The 22281-nt window shown below is 39.3% G+C and overlaps 1 protein-coding gene across 4 annotated transcripts in view; it reads right to left on the bottom strand.

The window, feature by feature from the left end:
• thada (THADA armadillo repeat containing) overlaps nt 1–22281 on the bottom strand; it is a 139709-nt gene that overhangs the window by 20118 nt on the left and 97310 nt on the right. For all 4 annotated transcript variants that reach the window (XM_067421398.1, XM_067421396.1, XM_067421397.1 and 1 more), the window contains 4 exons: nt 19174–19286; nt 16592–16674; nt 9587–9984; nt 5475–5599 (listed from right to left, as the gene is read on the bottom strand). In XM_067421398.1, the coding sequence (XP_067277499.1) occupies nt 5475–5599; nt 9587–9984; nt 16592–16674; nt 19174–19286 (719 nt within the window). The remainder of the gene's footprint in view (nt 1–5474; nt 5600–9586; nt 9985–16591; nt 16675–19173; nt 19287–22281) is intronic.

Below are 22281 nucleotides of genomic sequence, written 5' to 3'. Positions count from 1 at the left end.
CAAGTGAGAGGGTAAGACACAGAAAGAAATTTCTGAACGAATAGGCTGTTCCCAGAGTGCTATATCAAGGCACCTCAGTGGGAAGTCTGTGGGAAGGAAAAAGTGTGGCAAAAAACGCTGCAAAACGAGAAGAGGTGACCGGACCCTGAGGAAGATTGTGGAGAAGGACCGATTCCAGACCTTGGGGGACCTGCGGAAGCAGTGGTCTGAGTCTGGAGTAGAAACATCCAGAGCCACCGTGCACAGGCGTGTGCAGGAAATGGGCTACAGGTACCGCATTCCCCAGGTCAAGCCACTTTGGGCTACAGAGAAGCAGCACTGGACTGTTGCTCAGTGGTCCAAAGTACTTTTTTCGGATGAAAGCAAATTTTGCATGTCATTCAGAAATCAAGGTGCCAGAGTCTGGAGGAAGACTGGGGAGAAGTAAATGCCAAAATGCCTGAAGTCCAGTGTCAAGTACCCACAGTCAGTGATGGTCTGGGGTGCCATGTGAGCTGCTGGTGTTGGTCCACTGTGTTTTATCAAGGGCAGGGTCAATGCAGCTAGCTATCAGGAGCTTTTGGAGCACTTCATGCTTCCATCTGCTGAAAAGCTTTATGGAGATGAAGATTCCGTTTTTCAGCACGACCTGGCACCTGCTCACAGTGCCAAAACCACTGGTTTACTGACCATGGTATTACTGAGCTCAATTGGCCTGCCAACTCTCCTGACCTGAACCCCATAGAGAATCTGTGGGATATTGTAAAGAGAAAGTTGAGAGACGCAAGCCCCAACACTCTGGATGAGCTTAAGGCCGTTATCGAAGCATCCTGGGCCTCCATAACACCTCAGCAGTGCCACAGGCTGATTGCCTCCATGCCACGCCGCATTGAAGCAGTCATTTCTGCAAAAGGATTGCCTACAAAGTATTGAGTGCATAACTGAACATAATTATTTGAAGGTTGACTTTTTTTTTGTATTAAAAACACTTTTCTTTTATTGGTCGGATGAAATATGCTATTTTTTTGAGATGGGAATTTTGGGTTTTCATGAGCTGTATGCCAAAATCATCAGTATTAAAACAATAAAAGACCTGAAATATTTCAGTAAGTGTGCAATGAATCTAAAATACATGAAAGTTTAATTTTTATCATTAAATTATGGAAAATAATGAACTTTTATCACATATGCTAATTTTGAGAAGGACCTGTGTATACACACACATTTTTAACTTCAATTATAGCCATTTAACATTGCAGTAATCATTAAACAAAATCCTCACATAAACGCATAATACATGTAATATTTACCCGTGCCCTGTGAAATGTAGAAATTTAATTAATAATAATAAGTTAAGCAGGTCAAACAGTCTGCACTGCATACATACATTATAAACTAAATATAAATAAATCCTTATTAAAGATACAACGTTTTCCTAGTCAAGAGCAGTGAGTGAGGGTTTTGTTACCTTTGTTCTTTGATTAACATTAATGACAGTGTGAATTAGTTGCTGCTTTCCCTCTGCACATGACATTTGCCATTTCCATATTGGGTAACGCTGTGGTGATCGCGCCAGCACGACCGCTAACAAAATTGTGCAGGGAAAGCACAATATAGGCAGGAAAAATATAGTTGCAGTCTGGAGCCCTGGCTATCATGCAGCAGTGCAGTCAGTAAGTGAACACAGTAACAGATTGCGGCAAGCAGCGAGGCGAGGGACCGTGAGAGCGGGCCAGTGGCGAGTGATAATGAGTGACAGCTGTACGCCACACCGGTCTTATCTCACGGCGGAGTGACGGGAGTATAAAAGGAGGAGCAAAGACAGTGGAAGACAAGAGAGGACCAGGCCTGGACTTTATGTTGAGTTTTGAATTTGTTTTGTTATGTGTGTGTGGGCAGTCGTCCGTGAGGGGCTGCCCACGGTTTATTTTCGTATTGTTTATTTACTGAATTAAAGTTGTTGAATGTTCGCCGGTTCCCGCCTCCTTCCTTCCCATTTCTACGAACTTTATTACACAGATGATGTCAAATTTGGCAGGATTCCATAAATAAATTACACAGGATCCCACAATTCACCTACACACTGATTAAATTCAGGCAAACTTTAGCATACAACCTCTTTGGACAAATATACATAATGAAAAACACTGGAAAATGGCACATTAAACTTTTTAAGGGCCTTAACTTTTAATACTTTTAAGACTCAGTAAACAGCCAGTATACAGAATGTGTTTACATTTTCATGAACTTTCCAGGACTAAAAAGAACCATTTTATAATTTCCAAATTTTTTCATGGCATTCTGGATCCTGATCATAATTGCTGTCTGTGTGATCATGATCTGACAACACACTTGAAAACGACCCCCAGGCCGAGTCCAGAGGAGCTGTTTTTCTAACTTGATCTCAGAACAGGTGTAATCCAGCATGTGTTATCCAACAGAACACGGCTACCAAAATACACTGAGCAAATGTGCCATTACACAACACTGCAAGTGTCCCACTGCATTACACAATTGCAAAGACGCATAGCAAGTATTATGGTGTTGCTTAATTCACAGAACGACTTCTACAAAAGACATATGTCATGCTGTGCAAATAACAATATGCCGTGAAGAATTTCACAACACGGAACTTAAGGGGAGCGCTTGAAAGCATATGAGCGTTGCAGGGAGCGGGAGTCTTTGTAATGTAACACCGACGACCTGTGTTCTCTGTGCACTGGGATGTGAAGGTGTCTGTTATTCTGAGGCCCCTACAGGCACCTAGGAGCCAAAAACAACAGACCAACTGCACCTGCTGCCACATAAACACATATTAAGACATGCACACAACCTCCAAGCATGTACATACCCACAAATTATAGGGAATAACCCTATGTAAAGGTATACGAACACTCTCTCAATTGAAAGCACAGGTAGCTGTGACCCTTTAATGTGTAAATCAATCTCCCTCCCGCTCTGCCGTAGGTATGAAAGGGTGATTGATGTACACAGGGCGGCTGGCGACCACAGGTATGTGTGGTTTCTTTTGTAGTCGGAGCCCACATCTGAAGCCATTACACTTCCCGCTAACAGCGCTAGCCACTCAACAGAGTACCTCTCGTCTCCCCAGAGGGATATACACCACCCTAAACCGCTGCTTCAACAATGAGGCGGTTTGTTGGAGTCCACAGCTGCTGAGGACATGCTTGTGTTTTTAGGGTGTCAGTGCAATGTTTTATGCAATATTAATAGTTTAAATCTGGTGTGGACTTTTGGTACAACTGAATTTAAATGTAAAAAAATAACGTTCATGCCTAAATCCCTAAAGGTGCGGTTTCATTTACCATTGTTCGACGTTTTTTCATAGGCGAAATCCAGTGATTTTAATTGCACTCAGGTATTTCATGTGGATTACAGATTTCTCGTGCTTTTTTTGAATTCGACTACTGTGACCTGTGCTTCATACATTGCTACACTACTGAGAACAGACATTAGACATTTTTTACACGTGAAATGTTGCTAATAGGAACATTCCCCACCTCTCCCATTTTTTGGAGTAGTGGTAAACGAATGCCCAATACAATGCTGTGATCATACAATCATACAATTTAATAACAGTGAATGAGATATACCTGCAACAGATATAATGTGATAGGCTAAAACCCTATTAGCAAAATATTACCAGAGATTTGGGCTTTTTTTAAAATTAGATTTCCATGATTATCATTGACCTAATATAAATTATAGTAGTTCATCCACTTATGGTTTAATTTTCTGGAAGTCACCGGTTTTTAAAATAGATGTGTTGGTCTAAAGGCCTTAAAGGACAACTCCGGCAAATTTGTAAGTTTATCTTGATCGTTATATCTTTGTCAGTACAGTCTATAGAAAAAAAAAACGAACCGGATTGGTCCTTGCAACACGGAGTTATTACAGTTAATGCCCAGAGCCCCCCCTCAGCTAAAACGGCAGCTTCGGGGGCATGCATGTAAAGGGTGTCTTTGTTCCTCTTAACAGACACTAAATGCAATTAAAATGTCCGTCCAACATGAACAGGCCCCTACCACGACAACGAGATGCGTATAGCCACTGTTTTAGCCGGCTATCTGTGTCTCGCGCTGAAGTCCCGTGATAACGCAGCGGTAGCCGGAAAGTCGTGTAGAGCAACGTGTTTATGAAGAGGCTCTGCTCATCGGCTCGTCGGTCCTCAGTATTGAACGTGTCCAAGAGAAATAGTTTTCGATTCTGTACTGCTGATCCGATGAGGACCACTGCTCGTTCAGTTACTCGCTCATGCTCAGTATCAGCGGCTCGTGAGTTCAACGGTTCTCTCAGCAAAACATGACTCAGTTCAGTGAACGATTGGAGTTACAACATATAATTCAAGACATTATTTTATTTATATTCGGAGGGACTGTCACTCATGTCAGAAAGTGAGTAACTAAAATAACGTGTGTGGTCAGCGCTGATTTGAGACGCGAACCGTTTAGAACGATTCAGTCCGATTTGGTGAACTGGTTCGCCCGGTTCACTAAAAAGAACCGGTTAAAAAGAACGATTCGTTCGCGACCCGACCACTACAGTGATGATCCGATCAAGCTCACGAGTGAAGAAGAAATTCTTTGCGTTTGTGCCTTTCCAAATTGTAAAAATTAGCAGCGAACACTTGATTAACTTATAAAGACACAACACAGCCGGGCAGGTTGAAGAAAAATGCCATTCCATGGTTAAAGACGGGTGCTGCCACTGTGGAGGTAATGTACACTTTATTTATCCTTCCATTTGGGCACACACAGCTTATAGCTAGTGCAATAATTTAAAATAATCTTGCTTTACACACACATGACGCTCTTACCAACTGGACTGCCTATTTTCTGTCTACCGCTGAGTCCCCACGGGACTTCAGCGCGAGACACAGCTAGCCGGCTAAAGCAGGTGAATTTAAACAGTGGCTACGTGGCTAAATGCATCTCGTTGTCGTGTGAGGGACCTGTTCATGTTGGACAGACATTTTAATTTCTGTTAAGAGGCACAAAGACACCCTTTACGTGCATGCCCCCAAAGCTGCCGTTTTAGCTGAGGGGGGGCTCTGGACATTAACTGTAATAACTCTGTGTTGCAAGCACCAATCCGGTTCGTTTTTTTTCTATAGACTGTACTCACAAAGACATAACGATCAAGATAAACTGAAAAATTCGCCGGGATTGTCCTTTAAATAAGGTCTATGGTTAACACAAGCTCAAAGTATTTTTACATTTTATTCTACGACATAAAAATACATTAGTTACCACCCCGTCACCCCGTTTAAGTTTTTACATTTATCGCCTAACTTTTTTACTTCTGCTGATTGTATTAGGCTTCAAAATTCATAAAAGTTGAGGTCATTTATGAAGATGATGATTCGCAAAGCATGTAAGAATCATTACCTTTTGTTTGTTACAAAACTTATTTTCTGCAATAATTTAAAAGTCAATGGAAAACAATATTGATAATACAGTTTGATCTACATTCACCTGTGTGCCGAGGTCTCCAGCAGTGTGAGGAGATGCTCTATAACCTCCTGACAGCTCAAAGATATCATCCCATCTCGCCAGGGCAGCAGGAAAGAAAGTGGGAGGACAGCAAGAACTTGCAAAAGCTGTGAAACACCAAGAGAAATGTAGACTTATGTCATGGAAGATACCTTATTATACACATTTACACAAAACAAGTCGTATTTTCAAAGTTGCATTGTATGAACAGTTAAAATGTTTCCAACATTACAACCCACTGAATAGACTGTGGGCCCTATTTTAACAATCTGAGTGCATGGTTTAAAGTGCAAGGCGCAAGTGCACTTAGGATGTTTTCGAATCCACTTTTGCTAGTTTAATGCCGGGAAAAATGGTCAGCACACCAGGTACATGATCTAAAAGAGTTGTCCCTATCCTCTTAATCAGTCATGGGTGTGTTTTAGTCGTAATGTGCAATAAACTAATCAGTGTCTCATCTCCCATTCCCTTTAAACCCCAGTTGCGCTCACACCATGGCAGATTCGCTATTTACATGGCGGAAAAACTGAACGCTTCTCTAGCGAGGAAATGGATCTGCTTGTGACAATTGCTTGCAAATAGGTAAATTCTATAGGCTAATTCTGATATATGCAATGACTATCCATTATAAAATGTAGGCATTTTTATATTTTCGTAATATTATTACTGTTAGCGACAGCTGACACTCTATTATTGTTATATTCCTTGGTACTGTCACCTTTGGCTTGGCTTGCCCAGTTGGGGACACAAAAATTTCAACTAAAGTTTTCAACAAAACATCCAAATTAAATTAGACTAAGACTAAATTAATTATATCAACTTTATTACTGATCTGCCCACATTGTCACGATATGATAAATTGAAATGAGCTGATAACATCACTGTTTTCTCCACAACGACTGTACAGCAGAATCACATTCTGTTGCAATATTTTCTTGTTTGACACTGTGAAGCTGCTTTGAAACAATGGTCATTGTAAAAGCGCTATATAAATAAAGTTGACTTGACTACATACAATAATTAAACATTTAACATTTAAATTCTTTAATTTTTTTTATTTAAAAATGTTTATGTGCTGCTGTACATCCTTGCGTGCATAATATGCGTTGTGGACCCGCCTATAGGTGCATATTACTAATGCACACTTTAAATAACAAAAAATACTGCGCTAATGACTTCAGTCCAAGTTTGTGTTGGTCAACGTTGCAGTCTTTTTTAGTTGCCTCAAAATAGCAACGCACCAACAATCCGCCTGAACACACTAGGGGTGAACAGATGGGTGCAAATGCATTTGCTATTTTATACAATGTGGTGCTGGACATGAAAATGATAACTGCATCAGGCTGAAACTAGCAAAAAACACTTGTGTCGTGCCTGGCACCACACTGCACCGGGTGTATGATAGGGCCCTGTATCATGCACAGCCTCATTTTCTTTCATGTCAAAATAAATATGGTATCTAACCTGACTAATCACACACAAAGCAGGAGACATAAAATGTGCTGAAGTCAGTATAGAAAGTTTTGTGAATATTTTGATCTGCCAACTACTCCTACTACTCCATATTCCTTTCATCCATATAAGTATTCCCTTATTCCACCCTCCCGTCTGTCAGTAACATTCCTCCCTCCCCGTCCATCCATGTATCCCTCCATCCCCCTGAACATAAAACACATCTGGTTCGGCTCTGGCCCTCAGGTTTCCCCCCCAAACCCTCGCCTCAGAAGAGCGAGGGAGTTAACGGAAGACTTGTTTTTCTTCTTCTCAAACCCCCACCGTCTCTCCTTTCCTTTAACGTAACAGGTCAGGTAGCTCATGGGGTTTGTTTACATTATTTAGACTTATTTGGTTGATTATTATTTCTTAGAGTGCACAAGAGCCTTAAACAAAGATATTTTAATTACTTTCTTTAACCTCTGTACTTGATTATATTGCAGTCTTTTATATTATGATCCTGGAATACCCCCATCACTGCAGTTTAGATGTCTCCCTAATCAACTCATCAGTTTGTTGGTGGAGATTCCAAGACCTCAGATGTGTGTGTCAGATAGGAGAAACATCCAACATGTGCAGTGTTGGGGGTACTCCAGGACCGGGATTGGGAACCACTGCATAATATTATATTTAAAGTACATGACAAAACCAGTGTGGATTTAATCCTAAGACTAAAATGAATATTTTCAGAACAGATTTAAGCACTAGGCTTTAGTTAAGAGTTGCAGTTCAATGCATACTTTCTTATTAGTGTAGCCATTTGAACCCACAGAGGAAATTAGCTTTAACTTTCCTAGTCACTTCCCAGAATGCTTTAGTGGAACAGTAGACTTGCCATGGAAACCAGGTCATATCGAAAGTCTAGAGCCGAACAGCAGGACTTTAAACATTAACAGTTGGCCAGTAAAACAGCTTTTAAGAACACACACCACACACACACACACACACAAACACACACACACACACACACACACACACACACACACACACACACACACACACACACACACACACACACACACACACACACACACACACACACACACACTCCAACAGACACACAGAAAAACATGCATCCCCAGACACAAACACGCATGCCATTCCAGAAAAGCAGATTCCCGTCAGTTTGAACGTTGCTTAATGACAGAAACGGCAAAACAGCAGGGTAATTGATGGTTGGTTGAGTGTTTATGAGGAATTGAAACATGACCCCTTTTTCTAAACAGGAAATCGCCTGCCATTTCACTTTGCAGGGCCAAAGCGTTGAGTTGAAATTACATTTGTGTGTATTGAGTCTGTGAATGGAAATTAAATGACATTCAGCTGGTTTCATTAGTAGCTCTTGTCCAGCAGGTTTTTACAGTGTGTATGTTTATTCGGCTAATCAGTGAATCCCTGTATGCGGGTATGTCATTTCCACAGCTGAGCTCACTAATCTCAGGGCCACAGAATTCTGTGATCAGTGTTTTTATGAATTTTATGGTGAAAAGAACAATACAACAGTTAAAACATGACAAGTTTCAACAGAAATTATATTAAAGTATATTTTAGTTAACAAGACATGCTTGTCAGTACATTCGGCAGTACATGTTTATCTTATTTCAAAGACAACATAAGTAATTATGAAATTTTATACAGTATAGAGATTCAGCTAATTGAATTTATTATAAATTTAAAAAATATATTTTTACATTTAATTGCAATTAACATGCAAAAAGCTTATCCAAAAGCTTAACATTCAGTTACACCCTTAACTATATTCTATTAAAGTATATTATTTCTGTATGATAAAAAAAATATGGTGTAGAAACAATTTCCACACAGAAAATACTAATTTTTCACAAATAAAAAAAAAAAAAAAAAAAAAAAAATTAAGCTAGATTGTCTGCTTAATTTTGTGTAGTTTTTGTTCTTTTATTGTCCTCTAGCTTTTGTAGAGGGTTTAGCGCAGAAGTGGACGGTAACTAAGTAAACTTACTTGATTATTGTTCTTAAGTAGACTTTTTGAGTATCTGTACTCTACTTGAGTATATATATATTTTTTCTGGAAACGTATGACTTTAACTTCACATGTAGAAAAATATCATACTTTTTACTCCACTACATTTCTTTCAAGGGTCTCGAAGTCAAGTCGTTTCTGTAGCAGCTTTGAAAGTCAGTTTATAGCTAAATGTTATAGCTAAATTTAGAAAGTATGTTTCAGTTTTCTGAAATGATTAAAGGTTAGTTCACTTGGCATACACTAGATGCATTTCAAAAAATTTAATTTTCAAAAATGTAAATGTCTGGGAGAAAGAGGAGTAAACAGTGAAGTGAATATCGGATGTGTATCAGAGAATATCTGTGCATACGGTCTTAAAGTGACAGCAGCTTTGTAACTTTTATATAAGTATTGAAATAAGTTAGTCATATGCTAGCATGTTGGATGAAGCATCACTGCTTCAGCTTAAATCAAGATGACCAACTGTGCATTTATACAACAACGCAACAATAATAAAATAATGAGCTGACATAAAAAAGGAAATTTAGTTTTGATACTTACGTACTTTTGAAAACAAATACTTCTGTAATTTTACTTAAGTAAAAATGTGTTTCCTCACCTTGGCTTGACATCCCGGGTATGTCTCGTGAAGGGCCAAAGAGGTTAGGCTGGACACACTGAGGTCAAAGGGCAAGGGTCCCTGACCACAATGCTGAGACTTTTCTTGTGTCCTCTGAAGTCTCTTGAGGAGCTGTTCCAGGGCAAACAGCCGAACCTCATAGTGTGGGCAATGCAACAGTCGTTCCAGGAGGTCTCTCTGAAAGCCGTCAGACTCTGGACATTCCCAGAGGTGAGGTGATTCCACACAGATGTTGATGGCAATGTGAGCCAGACTCAGCAGGTACTGTGTGGCTCCGGGGACTGAGAGGTTTATGTCGTCGGGTCCCAGAGGGTCCACAAGTTCTGAGGCCATAAGAATGTGCAGAGTTTCCTCACGTAGTTTCTTCAGCAGAGACTCTATGAATGTAGACAATGTATGACTATTACATGTGCGAGAAGTGAAATATATTCTAAAATTAAAGCATAATTGTGAAACGTACTGGCAAAATGCGTCAGAAAGCACACTGGCTAATTACAAGCTACAGGCAAAACAATAATTTGAGGTTCACACAAAAATTTCTTCATTAACGTCTAGCCTATCTTTACTTGCAGGCTTTTTTTTTCTGAGAGGCGTACCTTCCTAAATCTTTCCTTTGTTTTTAATAAACCCTGAAAACGTACTGCTTTTCTCTGCACGCTTCTTGCTGGTGCTTGCCCTCACCACATTTGGCATTGTTGTAAAGCACAGCATTCCAACTTTGTGAATTTTCATAGCAAATTCTTGATGGCATCTGAACCAATAAAATGTGATTTTCAAAATCATGTTGGTGTAAACAAGTACTTTGGATTTTGTATGGTTGCTAGATGATTTTGTTTTGGAACCCCTCAGAAAACTTTAACAAGATTTTTCTCAAAATTTAGCTTGCTGACTCTATCAACTTCAAATAGCTCAGTAATTTTTTAATCGAGAATGTGAAAGTAAGAACTGATTTCTTCAAATGTATCATTGTGACTCATTTTGCCAGCACGGGTTCAATTTAAGTGACATATCAAAGTGTGTAATGCAATGACAGAACTACTTTGACTGGTGTATATTAGTGAAAGATGCTCAACCTTTGAACTTTCACTATTAAATATTGATTCAGCCTCACTATGACATCACTATATGCTCAACTGAAAAACATCCTGGGAAATACAAGTGATTTCAGAGCCTCAAACATCCTTTTTTCCTTATTGAATTATTATGAACACAATATTCTTCGCAAAGCTAAATAAAGCCCACTTCTCCATCCAAGTTGTTCCAATGACCCATTCCAACTCCCACAAGGCAACCCAATACGGCCCTGCACATGATTCAACAAGGAGTGGACCGGAGGGTGGGGCCATACTACATTCCCCAAGAGACGGGCCCGGTTACCGTGACCCAGAGTATCAAAAGAGCTTTCGTACGCTTCTCGGAGCATGCTCAAATGGACCTAAAGCATCTAGCACTGTGCTGCGCACTCTAATTTAGCCAAGAGTGAGACAGGATTTTGTATGTGTATCTACTTGCTCGTCTCTCTTTAGGGTATGGACATTGCTCAACACCTGTTACAACTATGTTAATTGTTGACATGTTCACACACACCAGACCATTATTATAAGAGGGGGTGATGGAAAGGCATGTTTAAAATCAGGATGGAGATGTTCACAAACATTTGTAGTGATGAGAAGAGGAATAATGTGGAAAATAGCTCATCACCAGAACCATGACAGACATCAGCAACATAACGTCAACCCAAGAAACAAACAGCAATTTATTTAAAGGCTTAGTTCACCCAAAAATTAAAATTTGATGTTTATCTGCTTACCCCCAGGGCATCCAAGATGTAGGTGTGTTTGTTTCTTCAGTAGAACACAAATTAAGATTTTTAACTCCAACTGTTGCCGTATAATCCTGTGCTAATGGGCCATTTCTGTAATTTGTAAAGTAAAAATTCTTGCGCAAATTACCTACAATATTTGCAGAACACCAAGGTAATGTGATGATAGTAGTCCCGTGCGAATCATATAATTTTTGCAAGGTTTTTTGCTTCCTGCGCGTATTTCTATCTTTAGCTTTCACAAAAAATGGAGGCTGCATTCATAATGCTATGAATTCCCACACAGATTATACTTTCACTTTAGAATGGGTACCAATTTGGGAGCAAATTGCTTGAATGGCGTGTTTAATTTTAATATCAATACTATTCTTAATGAAATACATAACAGAACAGTACAATAACAAGCTCGCTAAAATGGGCGCTTTTACTTAGCTTTGAAACTGAATCTCCCGCCGTATATTGTCAGCTTCTCACTTGTGATAAGGTCTGTGCTAAGTTCAGTTTTTAATTGTATCGTCTGTTCTCTAACTGAACAAAATCATTTGTATTACTATAAAACAATCAAAACTATATTGTTAAATATGACTGTTTATGATTTCATACAGCTATATCTATAACGAAAAAACATTTACAAGCCTTGACATCATATCCGGGAGATAAGTCAGTAAATTCAAGTAAAATTATAGGGTTTGCTTATCCCGTCCGAATGTGCCACGCAAAACTCAGATGTGGGGAAGTAATTTCTAATTCACAGAGGTCTCTAGATAATACGAATCCCGTTTAAATAGGGCTTATGAGAGTAAAAAACACATAGACATACGACTCTATATAAAACACAGCGACACAGAAATGGGGTTGTTTAAATGGGTCCATTTACTAGGGTTCAAACAACCCAATTTCTGGGTGTGTCCATTTCCAACCCAACTTGGGTTGTTTTTAACCCAGCATTTTTTAGAGTGTACATTGCAAAATGAACAGAAAATGTACGCTAACAAACACTTGTAAAAGTATTGTAAAATGTAAAAGGCACTAGTTTCATATAACAACTCTCCTAAAAGTTCCAATAAATAAGCCAAGAATGCCGCAGTTATTCAGAGCGAGAGAAAAGTTAAATGAAGTAGAAACAAAACTGCAGTGGGTCATAAGAGGAGTGATGGTAACCATTCTCAAACCTTTAAACTCAAGCCAAGTACTCATTACCACAGAACAACACACCAGGAGAAAAACATCATTAACAGAGGGGGGAGACGAGAACTCATCAGTCATGAGACAGACTTAGGTTAACAATGCTGATTTATTTCTTTTACACTATGTCTGTTTTCCTGCAACACACAGACACAGAAACACAGAATGGGGAAGAAGAAAGAGGAAATGAGAGTGAAGAGAGTGTGCGGTGGAGAGAAAGGAAGCTTCGCTATGGCATTTATTAATATCGTTGGCCCTCTGGAGAGATGGAGGACCATGATAATGATTACTCCCGGAAATGAAAGGCATTTCTCAACAGGACAGACTGTGGCAGACAATATGTGTGTTGAATTTGGAGACAGCAGTTCTGGGGATGTGCTGGAATCTTTATGAAAACCTAAACAGCCCAGTGAGACATCCAAGGCATTACATACAAACACACCCGCCACCCCAGCATGACTCAGAGAAAGCTGTGGTTTCATCAATGCCATGACCACCAAGTCTCAATGACCAGATTTTGCTCTCTCATAAAAATAGCAATATTACAGTCACTGGCAATAGAAAATAAAGCCCACTGCAGTGAAATCAAACACTGGCAAAACACACACACAGCCGTTCTCTTTAGAACCCCTCAGACCCCAAGAAGAGACACATGTAAAGGGATATTTCATCTAGAAATGAAAACTGTCATCATTGAATCATCTTAATGTTGTTATGAATCTAAACCCATACAACTTCTTCCCTGTTTTGAAGGTTGAATGTTCACATACATTCCGGCCTATTTAATCCTACAAAGCTATTGTATGGTTTCAGAAGGCTTCAAATACACCAAATAACTAGACTATTAGATTTATTTGCTATTTATTTTCAGACATGATAATCAAAAACTGAATTGTACACAAACATTTAAAACATTTGATTACTGAATATTTGTTCACACACAACAGAAAACCACAGATCATTCTTGGGATTAAGGAACCCAAACCGGTTCATATAAATGAATATTGATTAAAATATATTCATTGCTTTATCAATGATGATATAAAATGTTTCCATCCCTTCAGTTATTCATAACACTTTCTCAATGTATATTAGATGGAACACTTAATAAATCAGTGAAATACAGTACTACAGCCCAAGCACATTTACGACGCAATAGCTGTTAAAGTACATGTGCGATCTTTTTGTTTCTAAGTGTTCAGCTAGATTTTATGGTGCAGGAAAACAGTGGGCCGTCTGTACTCACTACAGTAGTAAACACACACCGATACACACAAGCGGCAACGTGCGCGAACACATGGATTTTACATCATGCTCTGCCATCATTACCCAAACTGTGAAAAACAAAACCCAGACGACTGAGGAACGTGCAGAGCAGATGTGAGCATGCTTTCCCACAGTGGGCGACCCCTACACTGCCAACCACCTACTGACGAGTGTGTGCGCGTGTTATTCACAATTTATTCACCTGAGAGACATAAATATGGGGAATACAGTACAATTTGTGCCAAAACTATGGTTTGAATGTCCATCAGAGAGAGAGAGAGAGAGAGAGAGAGAGAGAGAGAGAGAGAGAGAGAGAGAGAGAGAGAGAGAGAGAGAGAGAGAGAGAGAGAGAGAGAGAGAGAGAGAGAGAGAGAGAGAGAGAGAGAGAGAGAGAGAGAATTTGTTGGTGGTGTATGTTGAGGGATCATTTCTCAAGCGGTACAGTGTTTGATCCACACAGGCTCGTAAAGCAGTCCCTCTCTTGCCCAGCTAAAGCATGGCCAGTAACAACACCATCACAATCTCTGCTTATAGTTTCAGAGCCAAACTACTTAGAGCACTTGGCCTCATACCCTCCTACACACACACACACACACACACACACACACACACACACACACACACACACACACACACACACACACACACACACACACACACACACACACACAGTTTCAGTGAGGAGTGCATCAGGATGGGAATACAAGCAAGAACTGCCCAGAAAATTTCAGCTCCTACTTAATATTTCCACGATGAATGAAAAAGCATATTGTTAAGGTCATTTAGACCAGTTTGAAGTGTTAGTAACACATTAAAAATCTAATTTCTTCACCAAGGTTACCAACACCTGTAAATGGTGCACTTTAGGAAGGGGGGGAGAGGGAGAGGTAGAGCGAGAGGGAGAGGGAGAGGGAGAGAGAGAGAGAGGGAGAGAGAGAGAGAGAGAGAGAGAGAGAGAGAGAGAGAGAGAGAGAGAGAGAGAGAGAGAGAGAGAGAGAGAGAGAGAGAGAGAGAGAGAGAGAGAGAGAGAGAGAGAGAGAGAGAGAGAGAGAGAAAATGTGAGGATGAATCTCACATTACTCAGTAATATTAACATGTACTTAATAGAGAGAGAGAGAAAATGTGAGGATGAATCTCACATTACTCAGTAATATTAACATGTACTTAATAGAGAGAGAGAGAAAATGTGAGGATGAATCTCACATTACTCAGTAATATTAACATGTACTTAATATGGAGTTAGGGTTTGTCTTAGGGTTCGTTGCTTGCAATTATGCATAATTTACTGTTATCACTATGGCATATAAATAACAACTATTTTTAGTTATTTTTATAAAACAACCATTATATATTTTTTAATTCATTATTTTAATGATTTATTACTCAATACACTTATTTTAATGACAATTTGCAACTTTTCTTTCTCCACCCAACTTAATGTGTCCAAATGTTTAATTTATGTTTAGTAAAACATTTTTTGTAACTCAATATCTTTAATGGCGCTTCTTCTAACTTTAATACAATGGGGTTTATGTAATACAGTAAATATTCTGTGATATTTATTGCTTCTTTCAATATATTTTTTATAATTTAAAAGATTACTTTGCATGGCAGTCATTAGAATGACATGAACATTTTCTAAATGCAAAAAAAAAAAAAAAATTGTCTTTCATTAATGGTTGCGCCAATGGCACAAAAAAAAAGAAAGAAAAAAGGGAGATGTTTCCCAGAAAGATTTTCCCATACGGTGCAAGTAAACAGTGACAAGGGCCACTCACGTTGCACAATGCCAAATTTTCCCATATGCCTGTAATGTATATCCCAAGTCTTCTAAAGTCCTACATTGGGTTTGATGTCAATAAAAACAAATAGAATTGTTTCTTACATGCCTCTCTACTAAACACAACACGGAAAGTTTGAATATGAGCAAGAACAAATTAATTTAGGAACTATGGTGGCATAGGGGAAAATTTTAATTGTATAACAAACAGAATTGTGGTGTTTCTCAGTAAGATGTTAAATAACCTTAGAATATAGAAATTAAAAATAACATCTGTCTTTAAAAAATATATTTTTTATGTGACAGCTCTTTTTTGTCATCTACTTTCATAGTATGGCACAGAACAGTGTGAACATTCAGCCTAAACTTGCTTTTTGTATTATCCAGTAGAAAGTAGACATATGACTTTGAGAATTTTTGAGAGTTTTTATTTATAGTTGATTTCTTAAACTTAGAGTGGAAAACGCGAGACAGAGTGTGTAATATATAGAGATAGATAGAGTGAAATTTATGTTAAGAGAAATGAAAGGAAAGGTAGACAGAGATTAAGAGGGTGTTAAGATTGAGAGTACAGGGCAGAGTGTAAAAATAAATCTCTGCACAGCACAAGGCGTGTGTGTGTGTGTGCCCATCGTTTGTTATGTAAGTGATGGCAGGCGGGTGGGACTGTAAGAGTATGCTTGTCTTAAAATGATAAACACCGCCACCATGCCCACATGTGTGCAACACATGGGGCACACATGGTCCGCCCCTTTTAACTGGGTCACACGGGCACAATTGTACCATCTGTCAGAGACAGTTTAGCGTTTTTCTTATTCAAAGACACACCGGCCTACAGCACACTCAAAATAACACACACTCAAGCAGACACCACATTTCCAAATGAAGTTGTACATTTGGAAAAAATACAGATGGTGTTTTGAGCTCTTACCTGACACAGGAACTGTAATACAACCACAAAGACAGCCCAGCAGGTCTAGAAACGCACCACGTGTTACCAGACACAGATTCCGCCTGTCGAATTGTGTGAGAGAGAAATTAGATTGATGATTATTTTATACGTTAGCATTTCGTTGCATTTGTACAGAAACATGCACAGGGTGGAATTAAAAACAAACAAACAATAAGAAGCAGAGGGACATTTTTGAAGGAGAATGTCATCATGAAATTGCAAAGTAGAAATTTAGGCAAAAGCAGAAATAGTGTAATTCACAAAAAGTAGTTTTTAGCAATTAGCTAATTTTAACAATTAACATAATCCTAAAAGGCTCTCTAATGCATGTTTTATGCCTGTGGGAAAACTTATGTCACCATCTACTGTCAAAAATAGGAAATGCATCCAGAAGTGCAGATAAAAACGTATAAAAAAATAACCAAGTAAAGGACGAGGCAAGGAAATGGGCGTATGTGTCAAAACACTTTTGAGCCGCTGTAGTTAGAGTGACTGAAAATGTATCCTGACTGCAATAGAGAGCAGAACAATCAAGTTCACACTGATTGCAGATGATAAGGATAAAGCATTACATGTGCTGCCCATAGGCACAAAGGGAATTCTGGGCCCTGTATCTCCAGACAAACTGCAGGGGTAGTTGTGGGAGAGGGTTAATGTTTGTGTGTGTGTGTGTGTGTGTGTGTGTGAGAGAGAGAGTGAGTGAGAGAGTAAGAGAGTGAGTGAGTGAGTGAGTGAGAGAGAGAGAGAGAGAGAGAGAGAGAGAGAGAGAGAGAGAGAGAGAGAGAGAGAGAGAGAGAGAGAGAGAGAGAGAGAGAGAGAGAGAGAGAGAGAAGTGAGTGAGTGACTGTGTGTGTGTGTGTGTGTGTGTGTGTGTGTGTGTGTGTGTGTGTGTGTGTGTGTGTGTGTGTGTGGAGCAAACGCTCATGGGCATGGACGAGAACAAGAGGGCCAGTGTTCAGGGTTGACGTCAGTATTTCATCACTGAGATATTAATAACACAAACTTCTCTCTCTCTCTCTGAATGCCTGGCTTCATTTTTTGTGTTCCTCTGTTGCTCTTTAAACATAAAATATTACTCATAATTCAACAAATTACCAAACTAAGGATTATGGGGAAATATGGTCAGATGTTTGGGATCTGTCATTTCAACTTTCTTCCCATCTCCAGTTTCTCTTTTATTATTATGCCATTTTCATCCCATCTTTTTATATGTTTGGAAATTGGAATGTTATACTACTATACTAGCCTTATTTGAAATGCAGAATGCAGATTGTACACAGTGTGAACATTAATATCTATGCATGTATTGTTTGGATAACCTACTACATTTGCCAAACTGTGCAGTAATCAAGAGCACAATGTATGCCAGTATCCCAAAATGCACTCAACTTGACATTCCCTTTCCAGTATTAGGAATGAATCAGAAACTACATAATTCAACTACTTCTTGACTCACTATTTGTTTTAACTTCTAAAGGTTAGTCACTTTACAGAAAAAAGGGTTAAAAACATTTAAATAACCAACCAACCATGGTGGTTTTAATGTGAAAATGAAAATTAGAAATGTTGCTGCGCTGGCAACTGCCAAACCCAGACTCACTCATCCCATTGCCAGGAAGAGAAGCATGATTTGTCACTCCAGAGAACACGCCTCAACTGCACTAGAGTCCAGTGGCGGCCTGCTTTACACCACTGCATCCGACACACTTGGTGATGTAAGGCTTGGATGCAGCTGCTCGGCCACAGAAACCCATTTCATTAAGCTCTCTATGCACTGTTCTTGAGCTAATCTGAAGGCCACACAAAGTTTGACACAAAGTTTGACACAAAGTTGACGACCTCTGCGCACTGTGCGCCTCAGCATACGCTGTGCCCGCAACGCTTGAATTCACCAAGCTCCTGAGAGCAACCCATTCTTGTTTGTAGAAGCACTTTCCATGCCTAGGTGCTTGTTTTATACACCTGTGACAATGGAAGTGATTGGAACACCTGATTTCAATGACTTGGAGGGGTTGTCCCAATACTTTTGGCAATATAGTGTTGCACTGTCATGAGACAATGGGTGCGTTTACATGCACACCAGTAAGCTGATAACTCCAAAAATTCAGCTAATAGAAATAATCAGTTTTCCCCGTTTGTGCGGTTCCACATACTTTTTCTAGGAGGCGGCATAAAGTGTATACTTTCCAGTATGCTAAAATTTCATTGCTAACTTGTTCCATCTTACTCAACTAACACAAATCTCGCTCTCTCATTAAGGAGTTTGTTATAAAGCATCAGTATGGTTGAGTGAGAGTGGTCAAAGGGCATGTGGCCATGTCTCTCTCCCTGCAGTGCTGCTGTCTCTGCGCTGGGTCAGTGAGCAGAGAGCAGCCTTTGAAACAGGAGCTCAGAACACAGAGCGCTCAATTTATACACCAATGAGTTGCTATGTTATTTTGTAAAAGAATGTTATTAGCTAAATCCAAACCCAAATTTCTTGTACGCACACTGTTTTTGATGATGTTTATGCATATAATGAAAAAAAGTAGTGACCAATGTATAACCCTGCCAGCACCCACCTTGTGGCGAGCCACAGCCGTGGAAAAACGGCAATGGAGAGGTCACAGTCCTGCTTATTTTCTAACTGGGGTCTGTGTGTGTCCGTCAGGTAGGAACGTAACAATGACAGCACCTGTGAAGGAGATGGAACACCTTTATTATGAGAATAAGTTGGAGAGAAAAATATAGTGGGTTCATAAAGAAAAAAAAAAAAACATAGAGCATTCTATATAATGAAATAATGAGATCAGAAGAAGAGAGATCAGACAGGTAAGACCCATTGCTATCTTGCTAAGTATTTTATCCCATTTTGTTCCCTTAATTGTGATCATAGAGCAGAGATGGAGAAATCAGACGGGGTAAACGGAGAAAGAGACCACAGAGAGCAACCAAAGAGATTATACAGAAAAATCAAACACAGATAAATTAGAGAGAGATCAGAAAGAGACATGAAAGATATCAGTTACATACATCGGAGAACAGAGAAATAAATAAGAGGGATAAGACTGAAGAATCAATGAGAGTTTAAGGCCTCGTCCACACGAAGCCAGCGCTTTCCTAATCCGATCTTTTTTTCCCCTCGTTTCAAGAAATATCTGCGTCCACACGAGATTAAGAAAACGGACTAAAAACGATGTAGTTTGCATGCCAGGCCAGTGTGTGGGCGCTGTAATTCTGCCACAGAAATACACTTAAAACGGAGAAGAAGAGTTGTGGCTAGAAGGGGTATAGCAGTGGTCGGAGGTGAGCCAAAATCTCACAATAAAATAACAATAAATACATTTGCTACTTAACAGATGTGTTTTATTAATGCCTACACCTACCCCAACCCAAAACATACCCTTACAATTATGCAGATACGGTAATTAAATGACGCAATATTGATGTGTGCATGCCCAGTGCCCGTAGTTGTATCCCTCAACTATTTCACCGTGCTGGACGTAGTGTGATGACATCACAGTTTCAGAAAATATACGGATTCGCTGTACACACGAAGACGGAAGATGATCGTTTTCAGATTTACCCGCTTTGGGACCCGGTTTCGAAAAATATCGGATTCATGCTTCTAAAACGCCATATCCGTGTGGACGAAACGCTGATATGGTACAAAATTTATACGTATACAGCTAAACGCGTCTCCGTGTGGACGGGGCCTAAGACAGAGATCAAAGAGATTTCAGATAGATAAATCAGAGATCAGACAGGACACAACAGGGAGAATCAAAGAGAGAGGTCAATTCATTAATCTGTCAAATAAGAGAGGGATCAGATAGAGAAATCAGAGGGGGAGAGATCAGACAGAGATCAGACCAAGACATTAAAAAAGATCAAATAGAGAAAATCGAGAGATAAATCACAAGGGATCAGATAGATTAGAGGGAGATCAGACAGAAATTATACAGATCAATCAGTGATTAGAAAATATCAATCCTAGAGGTATCAGATCAGATCAGAGAGAGATAAGACACAGGCATCAAAGAGACCAGGAATCAGACATATAAAACCAAAAAGGCATTACATAGACAATTCATAGAGGGATCAGACAAGTTCAGAATCAGACATAGCAATTGGAAAAACACCAGACAAATTATTTTAAGAGAGTTCATCTCTCTTAAAGGGGTCATATAATGCCATTTTTGTACAAGTTAATATGATTCTAAAGTGTCATAAACCCTAATAAGGGTTAATGCTAATAAGCTTTGCTCACCGGCCCTCTGTTCTGTTGCCTTGACAACAGTTGAAGGGTAAGAATGGCGACGAAAACATCTACAAAAGTAAACTAATCAATCAATCAATCAACTTTATTTATATAGCGCTTTTACAATGACGATTGTTTCAAAGCAGCTTCACAGTGTTAAACAGGACAATATTGCAACAAAATTTGATTCAGCTGTACAGTCATTCTGGCTGTTATCAGCTTATTTTAGTTTATCATATAGAGACAATGTTGGCAGTATTATAGAATTAAATGACCTAATTAATTAATTAATTTTATTTGTATATTTAGTTGAATAACTTAGCCAAGCCAAAGGCGACAGTGGCAAGGAACCAAAAATCCATCAGGGCATGATGGAGAAAAATAAACCTTGGGAGAAACCAGACTCAGTCGGGGTGCCAGTTCTCCTCTGGCCTGTTAACAAACAGTGTATGATTATTATTCTAGCAAACTTACAGGTCAGAAATCATATTAGATCGGAATATTCAAAATTTCTGGGTATTACGCCAGAGATGGGTTTATCGAGGAAGGCGCAACGATTACACAAGAATATGTATATTTGAAAGATCGGAGTTGTTGCAGTATTTTTTTTACTTAGTGTAGTGTTTCCACATCCACGTTAACTTTATCACCAGCGTACACAGTTTGTAATAACACAATAACCATAACGCGTTGTTCATTATAAACATGGGATTGTGAATTATATTGAGAAGGTCAGACATAGAAAGCATGCCGTAATGTAACACCCTGTAAACCTGAGCCACATTCATCGTGAAGCATGCATTAATTGTTTCAAACTACACTTACTTCTGGAGGTGCAGCAGGAACAAGAATAGTTGGTACTGATCCTTTATTCAGGATCAGCTTCTTATCAAAACCTGCTTTATACTGACCATCGTTAATAAAGCAGTCTGATGAGAAATACATTCCGGTTTGCGCAAACATCAAAGTATTGACGTTGATGAGGGAATATTGCCTTTGAAAACAAAACTCAACCACTGTGTCTGCAGCGGTTCGGATTTAGGAACATCAAAATGACTGCTGTGTTTTCGTTATTACACCCAAGAACAGAACCACAATCGCTTAGACACCATTTTGTTCGAGCGTATCAAATATGACGGACTATGATGAAAGCTCACTCAGAGCGTGTCTGTGTTGAAACGCTGCTATCATTCAACAGTAGTGGGAGGGGTGCCTGATCGTGTGACGTCACACGGTCAAATGGCTTGATTTGAGACAGGAGAAAAGGAGATTAAAAAAAAACACTGGATGGATTTTTATCATTAAAGGTTGGTTGTGTACAGGCACTGCCAACACGCATTTTCATACAATCAACTTGTAAAAGTGAATGTACTATTATATGACCCCTTTAATCTAAGAGATGACTTTCTTATTTATTAGTTCAATTAAC

Source organism: Pseudorasbora parva, chromosome 17 (genome assembly GCF_024679245.1).
Source record: "Pseudorasbora parva isolate DD20220531a chromosome 17, ASM2467924v1, whole genome shotgun sequence".
Lineage (NCBI taxonomy): Eukaryota > Metazoa > Chordata > Actinopteri > Cypriniformes > Gobionidae > Pseudorasbora > Pseudorasbora parva.
Note: the sequence above shows the minus strand (reverse complement) of the source record. Positions and strands in the feature narration are given on the sequence as shown.